Raw genomic sequence first — 12833 nt, forward strand, 5'->3', positions numbered from 1 at the left:
TGTGCTAACGCTAACGGGGCCCTGGCTGGCTAACCTGTACCTGGCACCAGATGAAACAGAAAATCTCCCAGACCTGGATTTGCTCGTGAAGATGAAATAGTCACTTCTGACATCTGCAGGAGTGATTTTTACGGAGCTGAGTTGCCTCATAACTGCCTGAGGACAGTGCAGTGCAGGTAAGGCACACCTCCCTTTAAATAGTAATAGTGATAACGATCCTAATAATGGCTAACGCATATTGAATAGCTACGGTGCCGAGAGTCTTCTGGGTATTAACCTGTTCGGTTCTCTTGAGCTTTTCTAGAAGCTGTATTACCATTATCCCCATTTTACAGTTGAAAAAACTGAGGCTCAGTGTGGTGATTTTCTCAAGGTCACATGGATGTAAAGGGTAGGAGCTAGGACTTGAACTCCAGTCTGTCTGGTCTGCACCTTAATTCCTGGTTAAACTGCTTCTGTCCAGTCTGTAGCTCTGATCTGGGCTTTTCATCCAGGGGAATAAGGTGATAAGAGTGTGGATAGCTCAGTCTAGACTCAGCCCCACCGCGGAGACAGAACAGCAGAGAAGGCAGCGCACTGGAGAGGTGGCAGGACAAGGTGACCTTGAGCCTGTCTAACCCACAGTCGGTGACTTGGCCATCAGATTTGAAAACAAACGTGGCAAATGCCTCCTCTGAACCTTCAGCTTTGACTGTCTGAAAACCCTGCAGTGATTGGCAGTGAGAGACTCTTGGGTGAGCTGCTCTGAAATGGAATGAAAACACGGAACCCCACGTGGCCCAGGGACTGGAGAAAGCGGGAGCCAGCGGATGCGTCAGCAGCTGAAAATAGCACGACTGACACCAGCTGTGTTAACAGGCGTGTGTCATCCAGCAGCCGCCCTCCTGCTCTCAGCACCCTCAGGCCTCCTGGGGGGACCTACGCAGTCTGGGCCCCCAGGTGAGGTTTGGCACGGATCTTCAGGGGACCAGCCAAGTCCCCTTTCATTTCAACGAGCAAACCTGGCCCTTGTGAATTATTCATTCAGCCATTCAGCCAGCAGCCGCTGAGCCCCTGTGCTGTGCTAGCAGTGACTCAGACACAGAGTTCAGGGCTGTGGGGGAGAGGCACATGAATAATTACCATGTGATATGCTTGGGGGGGAAGGGGGGTACAGAGCTGGAGGCAGTGGGGGGATGGGCAGAGCCACCATGACCTCAGCTGATGGTCCAGAGGAGGCCTTGTGGGAAGCACTGCTGAGTGAAATGTTTGTGCTTGGGTTAGAAGGACATCTTGTTCCCGAGGGTCACGCAGACGTGTGATACCAGAGAGGGCACCCCTCTGTTTGGCTTCCTAGGACCAGGGTGTCTGTTCTCCAGGGAAGACTCTGTCCTCTGGACCCTCTTGGTTCTGATTGGAGCACCTGCTCTTCCATTGAGTGACAACAACCCTACATTTGTGAGCACCCAGCCCGGAGCACCATGCCAGACAGAGGCTCCCTCTGTCCTAGTGATGGGCCCCTGGGTGTGGGGGGGGGGAGGGGGAGCTCTGCAGACACTTAAAAGTAGGCCCTCGCAGAGCCCATTGAGCCTGGCCCACACAGGCCCCTTCGTGCCTCATGCTCAACTCTTCCCTCCCTGGCGGATGGAGGGTGTTCTGAGCTGCCATGACAGCAGAAGCATGCTGGGATGCAAATGCATATTCCAAGGGGAGCTGAGCTCTAAACTGGGGTCATAAGTCTCCTCCATTAGACCTCGTCAGGTTAGAAATTGGGGCGGGCCTGGCACTCCTCACACTGCCCTCGGCTTTCCTAACTCATCAGAGTCACTTTCTGCTCGGGGTGCTATGGCCCTTTCAGGCACAGGAGTAGGAGCTCACCTGAGGATCAGCCTGGGGCAGTAGACTTTCTTCTCATAGTACAGCTCCCTCAGGTTGACGATCTGCAGCACCTTCACCAGATTCACAAACGCCCGAGGCACCTGAGCAAAGGCAAGACCAGCCCCTGAGAGGCTGGAGGCCGGGCAGTCCCCCTGTGGGCTGTCAGGTCCATGGCCTTCCATCTGGCCCCATCCACTTCCTTCATCCCCGCCTCTCCCTCCTCCTCCGCATCGACACCCATGTGTTCAGGCCGCTGGGACCAGGACTGACAGCATGGTCGTGCTGGTCTCCGGGTAAAGGCACCCGGAAAAGGCACCTCAGCCAGAAGCCAGAGCCGCCTCCCGGCTAGTCTGAGGCCCGAGGGGAACTGTGGTTGAGCTGCTCAGAGGCCCTGTGACCCGGCCCTGGTACCTCGGCGTGGAGGATGTCCAGAGCCTTCCCAATGTTGTCCGTGAAGTTCTGGGGGGAATAGTGGGCCTGCAGGAAGAGGAAACATCTAAGACCATTCGTCACCCAATCTCTACGCAGACCAGGGCGGCTTCTTCTCTCGGGTCCCCTCCTTCCTATATTTCAGCCAGAATGGGCAACACGGGAGCACGGGTTTGCCTTGGGGCCCTCAGCCTCCACACCAACCCTACAGCCCGCAGGCTGATCGTGGCCGGGACCCCTTTCTTTTACGCGGGAAGCACCCTTTCTCCTGCGTGGAGCGATGGAAAGCTCTGGGTCCACTTCCTGTCAACTCGATGCAGGGCCTTCGCTAAGGCCCAGCCCATCTCCGGGTCCCTCTAAACTGGGGTGTTGGAGCAGAGGACCTCCAAGAGCCCCTGCAGCTTGCACATCCTCTGGGCCTCTGCCCTGACCTCTTCTGCTTAAGCAGGGGTGGGGAAGGTTCTGTCCGAGGGCCATATAAGGCCCGAGAAATCATTTGGTCTGGCCCTGCCAAGGCATTAGGGGTGAGTTAATTAAATGTTTGACCAAAGACAGCCGGCCAATTTTTAAGCTGCTAATTGTGTATGGCCTGCCAATGATGTTATAAATATCCAAATGGCTCATGGCAGAGAAAAGGTTCCCCACCCGGCCTCATGTGCCGGGGAACCCACAGCCCAGTCAAATCACTCGAGGAGACAAAGGAGGGGAAGAGGGTCCCGTGAAGCCCTCTCCCAAGCATGAACACACTTTAATGGTTATTTCTCTTGATTTCGATGTGGTTCTTAAACCTTTTTAAAGCAGTGGCATCCTTTCTGAATGAAGTCTAACCAAAAGCCTTGCTCTATCAAACAGATTAAAGTTGCAGGGAAGTGGTGGGGGGCCCATGATTCCACCTCCCCACCGGCCCCAGAGCCCCAGGGCTCCGCTGTGGGCCCCTTACACCATAGCTTGAAAACCCCAACCCCGGTGACTTTGATGCCAGGAAAGGAGGGGCCTGGGGAGCAGGGTCACCCGCAAGACTCACCACTTCCTAAATTTTGCTCAGCGGGTCCCTTTTCTGCCTGACAAATGTCCTAGACTTCAGTGCCAGCTGGGAAGTCTCCTACTCTGTGTGAACTCTGACACTCCTCCCACCCCCACGGCAAATTCCCAGTTTCGAGGGCAGTTCTGCCTTCAGTGTATCACCAGAACCACACACGGGGTTTCCTCATCGTGTTATGGTGAGTTGTCTGTGTCTCCCTCCCCTGACGATGTGAATTTCTTGAGGACAGAGCCTGTGTTTTCACTTGTCTGCTTAGCTCCTAGTACCGTGCCTGGCATATAATACGTGCCAGGCAAATGATACTAGAAATAAAAAAAAAAAGTCCCGTTTATCAGAAAATACTGTAAACAAAGCTAAATGGGAGGCAACAAATAGGCAATGTATTTGAAAAGGGGTTAGTATACTTGATATAAGGGGTTTTTGTAAATCAATAAAGAAAGATAAATGCCTTAACAGAAAATGGCCAAAAGGCATAATATAGAATTTATCAAAAGGAGAGATTCAAACAAAGGAAATAAAAATGTATTCCTACCTAGAAAGTAAATAAATGCAAAATTTGAAAACGATACAATTTTTTCATTTATCAGATTAGCAGTTATTAAATAACATACATTGCCGGTTGGAATGGGGAGAAATAGGCATAATTGGTATAAACATTCTGGGAGCCATTTGGCAATATGTACACAAAGCTTCAAAAATGTGCTGAGTCACCCCAAAATGAGATAGATGGATAGGTATATGTTAATGTGGCACAATATTAACAACTGTACAGTCTCTGTGGTGGGTGTACGGGCACTTACTGCACCAGTCTTTCAGCTTCTCAGCATGTTTGGAAATTTTCATAATAAAACATGGGGGGAAATATACATATCTTTTTGCTTAGAGAGCTTACTACTCAGAATATACACCAGGAAATAGTTGTGGATGGAGATAAAGATGGTTGTTTATCCTGGTGTTATTTATAATAGGCCTAATTAGAAGTAATGTAAGCTAAGTACCCAATTACGGCCAATCTATATTATGGGCTACTATATGGCAACTAAAAATTAAACGTTGATATGCGAATATCTTCCTAATGTGTTGCTGTTGAAAAAAAGCAGGTTACCAAACAATATTTTCAGGTTGATACCAGTTTTAGAAAACAAGAAAGCATTTTCTCCATATATTTACAGAAAATGCTAGACACATATCAAAATGTTAACAAACGGCATTTCTGGATGTTGTAAATATATTACAGAGAATATTATTTTCTCTGTACTTTGATATGTTTTCTGTGTGTATTACTTGCATAATAATTTTTAAAAAACCTACTTAAAATAAAGTCAACTGAATTGAGTGTAGAAGAGGCCTGCCCATATAGGCAGACATCACCAGGTAGATTTGGGCTCAACACAAAGAAACACCGTAAAGCAATTTACACCGACTCAGGATACTAGTCAGGGCTACCTTACAAGTTAAAAAGCTGCCCATCACTGGAAATGTTCAACAACTGGATTCTGCGAAAGGCATTTTTGTTGTGGGTGGAGACTGGCCAGGATGGCTTGTGGGGTTTCTTCGAGCTCAGAGAATCTGGGAGCCCAGGAAGAAGCACCGAACCCACAGGGTAGCCGCCTGGCCCCTGGGTTTCCCATCAGCCCAGAATGACTGGGCTCTGAACTTTGCCCAAGTGCCTGCATTAGGAAATCAACTTTCCCATACAAGTGGCAGCACAGAGGCGGAGATGGCGAGGCAGCTCAGCATTGGAGAAAGGAGCTGACTTACAATGATCTATGAAGAGATGCCAGGTTTTTTGGGAGCATTGGAATGTTATCTTGGTTTCTAGAATGATAGGATCAGGCTCCCTCGACAGAAAACCTGATCAGGATTCACCTCATTGGCAGTGCTGCTCGTCCTGTTGAAATCTCATCCTGGAGGTAAATGCCCTCTCGGTCTGGGGGTTATTCCCAGGTTGGATCCATGCCAGACCTCAAGCCCCAAATCCCAACCCAACGGCACTGCTCCAGGCACCTGGAATGGAAATCCGTCCAGGGGAGGGGGGGATGAGGGGGGAGGCTTTGAGTTAAGGGCCTGGGACCTACCGGATCATTGCAGAAATCACAGAGGTCATTGCCGCCTATAAATAGGGTTATAACCTTCCAATCTTCCTGGAAATTTATCTTCTGAAATGAATAGAAAACAAACCAGTAAATGCCTTACCCCAGAGTCAAATCAAGGAAAATGCAAATGCTGAACACTGTCAGGGATGGGTCCTCACACACCACAGGGTTTAGAGGACACTGATGTTTCCTATTCTTTGGTTTTGGGGTCCTGAGGTCATAGGTCACAGGTTGTAGGTGCTAAATCATTGGGGTTTTTTTTTCAAAAGGTGGACTTTCTGGACTTCCACGTGGCCGGGTCCTCCCCCTAAGCCGACTCTCTCTGTTTCCATGGATTTCTCCCGCCCAGCCCCTGTTCTGGGGAGTCTGACCTCAAGTGGCCCCAGGTGGCTCCTCCCCCAGACTCACCGTGTCATTCTTCATCAGGCCCACCAGCCTCCTGGCCTGATCAGGTAAATCCCTGCGGGCAGACCCAGGAAGAAGTCATGTGAGAAGCTGGGACTGTGAAGCTGGGCTGGGAGGGGACTTGGCAGAGGACAGGAATAAAAGAAACAGCAGGAAAGTTGGACTGAAGGCCATGCTGGGGGTGGGGTGGGGCGTCCTGTCTATGGATGAGCGGAACACTTCACAGATGAGGCGGCGACTGCTGGTGGACTTGTCTCCTGATTGGCATATTGGATTACACACTCTGTCTCCCCAGCCAGGCTCACTCAGGGCGAACGGAGGCTGCATGTGAGCGTTTCGTGTCATGCATGGCTCTTGCCGTGACCTCAGCCTCAAAGGGCCCTCGCCCTCAAGGTGACATAGCTGAGCCAGACACATCTGGGTTTGACATTTAGTTACCTCTTGCTAACTGTAGGAATGTGACTTATTTTCCTAGTTAAAAACAAAAACAAAAACAACAAAACAAAAAACCTGCAAACATGGAGACAAATCCCAAATCTTAGAGGGTCACTGGGAGTAGTGAGTGAGATGGTCAAAGCCGCCCCGTGGAGGAAGAGCCCTCACGAGTGCCAGGCAGCATGCGTTTGAGTGCTGGTCCCACCACTGGCCAGCTCTGAGACCTTGGCTAGTACTTGCCTTGCCCACCCTCAGTTCCTTCCTTTGTAAGAAGGGGTGGTAAGCATACCTTCTTCACAGCGTTGCTGGGCAGACTAAATACGGTGCCCATAGAGAGCTCAGAACAGCACATGGTGAGCGTCCATATTATACAGAATCCACTGAAATATGTGTACCTCATCATCACCATTACCACCAATAAAGTCCCTGGCACAGGGCCTAGCAGGAAACAGGAGCTGTCTTCCTCCTCCTCTCAGCTACTAGCCCAACTGGCCTGGTCTTAGTCACTATAGATTAGGTACCAGTCAGCCTGGGTAGGAATTCTGGGTAAGCCAGGTAACCTCTTTGAGGCCCGATTTCCTCATCTGTGCGTCTGAAGTTATCAGATGTGGGGCCAGAGTTTGGGGTGATTCACTGACCTCTCTGAGTCTCAGTATCATTATTAAGAAAACATGGGTTTCTGACCCTCTGCTTTGTACCTCTCATAGTTACTGTACGGAACACATGGAATAAGAGAAACAGAGGCACCGTGTGACTGGTGCACTGCTGTACGGGTATAAGGGGTGATTATCAAACCCGGGACAACCCTGCAGGCACAAAGCCACCAGGCCATGTCATCGAGACGATGCATCTGTCCAGGCCGCTTGGCCTCTTTGTGCTCCCGTTTCTGTGATACGGGAATAACAACCTCTAACTCTTCTCTACAACTCAGGATGTGCTCGGGCAAATGGATTCCTGGCACGAAAGAGCCCCTAGGCCTCTGGGGAAGCGGGGAAGAAATCACACTCCGTTTGGGTTACGCCGATGGCTAAGGTTTCTTTCCAGGGTGCCTCCCTGACATAGGCCTGCAAAGCCCAGAGCCTGGAAAGCATGTCTGAAAAACATGTCTGAGGAAGGGACGGAGAAGAGGGCATGAAAGATGAATAAAATAAGAAAAACGGAACCTTAGAGAGAACCCTCCTCTGGTCACTGTCTTATGTGGACATGAGATTCACAGAGGAGGAAAGGAATTTGCTCAAAGCATATACCTGGCATCAGAGTCAACTGTGACTCGTTCCTGGGATGGAGTTGGAGGTAGGCTAGCAGCTTTCTGTGTCCCACAGCAAGGGACACCCCAAGAGAGCCCATCTTGTCCAGTCTTTGACCCTCAGACCCTCCCCCTGGACCAACCTCCCCAGCTGTCATATATCCCAGTCTCGGCCAAGCCCCCAACGAGGTCCCCAGAGGACCTGTGCGTTCACCCCCGGGCTCCCCTGCTCACACGGCTCGGGCTCCGGCCACAGCCTGGTTTAGGAAGGCCCCAGGGCTGTCTTGTTTCCCAGTGCCAACAGAAAAGCCCGTCAGGGAAGGGTTGAATTCCCGGAGGATATCTGGAAATACAAGGAAGAGACATGCTCAGGAGACCACAAAGCAATGTTTAAATTCCTCTAATAAGCGCCAGTGGGTATTCAGGGCCAAGCAGAGCCTGGGCAGCACACCCAGCTACTTAATGAATTATTGTTGAATAAATGTGAGTCTGAGTAGTGCTTCTCTCATGCATTTGCCTCCCCCGCCAACATATAACTTTATGGAGATAATTCACACACCATTTATAGCAGGGGTCCTCAAACTACGGCCCGCGGGCCACATGCAAATACAAATATTGTATTTGTTCCCATTTTGTTTTTTTACTTCAAAATAAGATATGTGCAGTGTGCATAGGAATTTGTTCATAGTTTTTTTTTAAACTATAGTGAGGTTGTGCATCTATTACCACAATCAACCTTAGACCATTTTCATCACCCCAAAATGAAACCCTGTACCCATCACCCCAAAGTGAAACCCTCCACTCCCTCCAGTCACTCTCCATTCCCTCCAACCCACGGCAGCCATTAATCTATTTTCTCTCTATACAATTGTACTTATTCTGGACATTTCATATAAAAGGAATCATACAATACAATAGGTCTTTTGTGGCTGGCTTCTTTCATTTAGTATAATGTTTTCAATGTTCACCCACGATATAGCAGGTGTCAGCACTTCATTCCTTTCTACGGCCAAATAATATCCCATTGTACAGACAGGCCACATTTTATCTGTTCATTCATGAGCTGAAGAACACCTGGATATTTCCACTTTTTTGGCTATTGCAAATAATGCAGCTACAAACATTTATGTACAAGTTTTGCCTCGAATTTTCTTGGGCATATACTTAGGAGTAGAATTGCTGGATATCTGTTTACTCTTTTGAAAAACTTACAGAGCTTTTTCCAATGATGTTGTACCATCTTATGTTCCAGTAATATGAGGGTTTCAGTTTCTGCACATCCTCACAAATACTTATTATTATTTGCTGTATTTTTACTATAGCCATTCTGGTGGATGTGAAATGGTGTGGTTTGATTTGCATTGACAGTCACTGATATCGAGTATCTTTTCAGATGCTTATTACACTTGTATATCTTTTTTTTTTTTTGAGAAATGTGGATTAAAATCCTTTGCCCATTTTTAAAAATTGTGGTAACATAAAATTTACCATCTTAACCATTTTTAAGTGTACAGTTCAATGGTATTAAAAATGTCCATAGTGTTGCCTTTGCCCATTTTTAATTGGGTTGTCTTTTTATTGCCAAGTTATAAGAGTTCTTTATATTTTCTAGATACAGTTTCTTATCAAATATATAACTTGCAAATATTTTCTCCCACTTTTTGGGTTGTCTTTTACTTTCTTTGGGCTGTCTTTTCCCTTTGAAACACAAACGTGTTTAATTTTTGTCCAATATATTTATTTTTTCTTTTTCTTTTTGTCACTTGTGCTTTTGGTGCCATATCTAAAAAGGTTTTGTTTAACCTAGAGTCATGAAGATTTGCTCCTCTATCTTCTTCTAAGAGTTAGTTTTGGCGTTTACATTTAGGTCTGTATTTCATTTTGAGTTGATTTTTGTGTATGGTGTGAGGTAGGGCTCTAACGTCATCCTTTGCGTGTAGCTGTCCAGTTGTCCCAGTACCATATATTGAAAGGACTATTTCTCCCCCCCCCCCCCCCATTGAATAGCCTTCGCATAGGCTAAGTGTGTCAGGAGAGTCCACCAGAGGGGTGACATAGTCTCAATCCTTTGTAAGTCACTTTGGTGAAAGCTCTTGAGCCTGTTGATTTTCAATCATGTTATCCATGATAATACCATGGTAATCAGAGAGCCCAGCAAAGTATTGTATAGGCTGGGCCAGCTCATAGCCAGTCAATCACACTTACAAAAGCAACCCAAACCATCTCCTAGCAATAGGGAGATGATTTATAGCTCTTGTGTATAGATCTAGAAATAAAGAAGACAGGGAGTCCCTGTGCCATAGAACTGTACCTACTTAAGTTCAACAGGATTTATAAATAGCAAAAACAGATAACAAATGTGAAGCGCAATCAGCCCTGCCTATGTGGAGATTAAGCAATCCCTATCACAGATTCTTAGTGATCTAGAGCTCAAATAACTTCCTAGCTTCTAAAGATAGATTACAAAGGGCTATATTACAAGAAGAGTAAATGAGAACGGGACCGATGAAATTCCTCTCAGGTATAATTATTAGCTATAGGTTTTAAGGGGAAAAATTCATTTTTAACATTTATTGCATGTGTCTTTAAGAACAAGCACAGTGATGTGCACACACAAAGGGGAATAAAAAGATGAATAAGACAAGGTTTTCAGAGAACCTAGTCAGGCTTTAACACATCATTGCAAGCAGGTTGTGGGTGAAATAATTTAAAGAAAACTTCAAGCTCCAAGTGCGACTGTGTTCGCATAGCCTGAGCGAGGTAACGTCTTTATTACCGCTGCAATACGCGTTTCCTAAAGCCGCACACAGGCAGGCAATGTCTGCATGCAGTGGTGCCTAATGCAGCCCAAGCCCAGATCAATGCCTGAGCGAAAGGTGCTCTGCTCAGAATGACAGGCATAGCAGAGATGGGTTTCCTTTCCTTCTTTCTTGAATCATTTCTTAACAATGACTTGCACTAAGATTTGTCCTGAGATCTCTTTTTCTCTCGTGTTCTCTTCCTTGGACAAATAGTACAATTTCTCAAAAGAAAAGAAAAACCACCTCCCAGCTTTTATCACTCTCAAGAAGCAAAGCAAGGCGACCACATCGGGGAAGCAGCGCCCCCTGCCGAATGCGGCTGCCTCCTGCCACCCAGTCCTCTGCTAAGCCCGAGGCCGCCACCAGGGGGCGCTGAAGACACGCGCAGGGTGACTGCACGCCCGCCCGAAACCCCTGGGGGAGCGAGTACTCACTGGCCAGGGTGGTGACGCTGCTGACGTTCCCATCGCCGCCCACGCTGTTGTGGGAATAAAAAAAGAAAATGAAGGTTGAAAAAGCCAGCGATGCCAAAACACCCCAGACGCTACCAAGACAGACCTTTCACCTTTTGAGAAACACCCTGGGGGCTTGGAGCCTGTCTTTTACTTATGATTTCCGTAAAAAACCTTGAAAAACAAACCAGAATACAGCAATGCCTCTCCCCTCTCCCCACAAACCTGAACATCTAAACAAGAAACGGTCATGGCTGACTTTGTCGATTTTAACTTGGAATGTTGACATGGGGGCAGGGTTCCAAGTGGACGCCCCTTCTCCCCAACTCCAGTCCTGCCCCACTAGCCACTGGCGGGGCATTGCTATTATTACTGAAAACACAGTGAAAAGGGTTGCCCTGGTCGTTCTCTTCCCCTTGGGCTTGGGCAAACCCGTTTTCCAAGGGTGTCTGAATCTAGAGAGCAACCCAGCTTCCGAGCACTTCTAAAATTCTGGGGAAATAAAAGTTTCTAGGCATGAAAACATGCAACATTCCAGAGCTTATTGGATTCCCTGCTTTCCATATTCCTTCTTTCTCTGCCAAGTACGCCTGGGAACATTTAAAAGGCTCTCAAAGTGGGTGGGGTTTAACTCTGTGCAGCATCACGAGCAACAATGCCAGGGATTCAACACCAGCTGGTGCCAGGGAGGCCAGATTCCAGGCTGAGGAACTCCCAGACCTGTGCTCTCCTGCGTTCAAGGCTCAGAGGTCAGGCCCTGCTGCTCGGATTTTATAACAGCCAGGGCAGGAACAAGCCTGCTGAATGGGAAGCAATGGGGGAAGCCACCATGCTAGGTGCCAACAAGCATCTACTCTACTTCTCGCTCTTATACCACCTGGCTGTGTGATCTTGGACAGGTTACTTGTCTTCTCTGAGCTTTGCTTCCTCATCTGTACACCGAAGGCCCTTTAATAAGGATGCCAGCTGCCATTTATACCTACTTTGTGCCAGGCACTGTGCTGGGGAGCTTCAGTTCTCTCTAATCCTCGCGACAGTGCTCAGGCAGTATTATTATCCCCGCGTCAAAGATGAGGAGACAAGCTCAGAGAGGTTAAGCAACTTGCCCAAAGTTGCACAGAGCTGGGCAGCCAGGGTTCCAGACACACTCTGGTTCCAAAGACCCACTGCCTCCTTCTGGGATTAGTTCCCACGGGGAGAAATGGAAGCCAGAGAAGCTTTTCCACCCCAAACGTTTACGCAGTGTCTCCCCCAAGCTCCTCCTGGTCCCAGGCCCCGCTTTGGGAAATGCAGTGGTTTGGGGAAGCTGATGAATACCTTCCTCGAATCAAACCCAGAAGTTTCTCATGAAAAGTACAAGGTGGTTTTCTACGATGCCCGGGGTTCCTCCCGGCCCTGCCAGGAGAGGTCTTCAGGGCCTGCCACCCCCATACTCACCTCCAGGACAGGCCTCGATACTGAGTCAAGACGTCCAAGACGTCCGCAGGCTTGGCTCCGGCCCCATTGCCTGCCTGAAGGGAGCAACAGGGCAGTGAGTTTCCCTGTCCACTGGCCAGAGGCCCGCACCTGCTCTGCCCGGACCGCCTGGGCGCTCTCTCGGACCCAGAGTCCGCACAGCTCCTGTTTCAGAGCCGAGCGGTAGCTCCTGCTGGGACCCCTGGCCGCCCACTGCTCGGTGCACCTGAGCAGCCCTGCCCGGACCAGCCAGCTGCTTGAGGATGAGGCCGCAGTGTCCATTTTTCAAGAGGACACATGTCGGGGCCTGTTTTCTTCATTTAAAAAAAATTGTGAAGTCTGGCACAAAGGAAGCATATCACAGTTCTTTTATATCACTGTGCCTCACGCAGACGACTGAAAGGGTAGCCATCAAATAAAAGGCCGTGTGCCTACCCCTGGGCTGATGAAAGAGCAGGGTCTCTTAAAACCACCATCTGGACCGTCTCTGCAGGTGTCTGTCCCTCGCCTAAAGCTGCCATTGCTGAGCAAGGCCATGCCCAAGGGCATGCCAAAGGCCTCCCAGGCAGCCTGGGGAGGAGGATGGGCCTCCAGGAGAGCCCCCCCTCCTGTCGT

General features: G+C 48.8%; 1 protein-coding gene across 1 annotated transcript in view; it reads right to left on the minus strand.

Moving 5' to 3' along the window:
- Window positions 1-12833, minus strand: part of PLB1 (phospholipase B1) — a 130676-nt gene that overhangs the window by 63744 nt on the left and 54099 nt on the right. Inside the window, exons 19-25 of the mRNA XM_014546609.1 lie at window positions 12201-12274; window positions 10746-10789; window positions 7745-7853; window positions 5833-5884; window positions 5407-5487; window positions 2269-2334; window positions 1858-1958 (exon numbers count right to left, since the gene is read on the minus strand). Coding sequence (XP_014402095.1) covers window positions 1858-1958; window positions 2269-2334; window positions 5407-5487; window positions 5833-5884; window positions 7745-7853; window positions 10746-10789; window positions 12201-12274 — 527 coding nt within the window. The remainder of the gene's footprint in view (window positions 1-1857; window positions 1959-2268; window positions 2335-5406; window positions 5488-5832; window positions 5885-7744; window positions 7854-10745; window positions 10790-12200; window positions 12275-12833) is intronic.

This window comes from Myotis brandtii, unplaced genomic scaffold, assembly GCF_000412655.1.
Source record: "Myotis brandtii unplaced genomic scaffold, ASM41265v1 scaffold454, whole genome shotgun sequence".
Classification (NCBI taxonomy): Eukaryota; Metazoa; Chordata; class Mammalia; order Chiroptera; family Vespertilionidae; genus Myotis; species Myotis brandtii.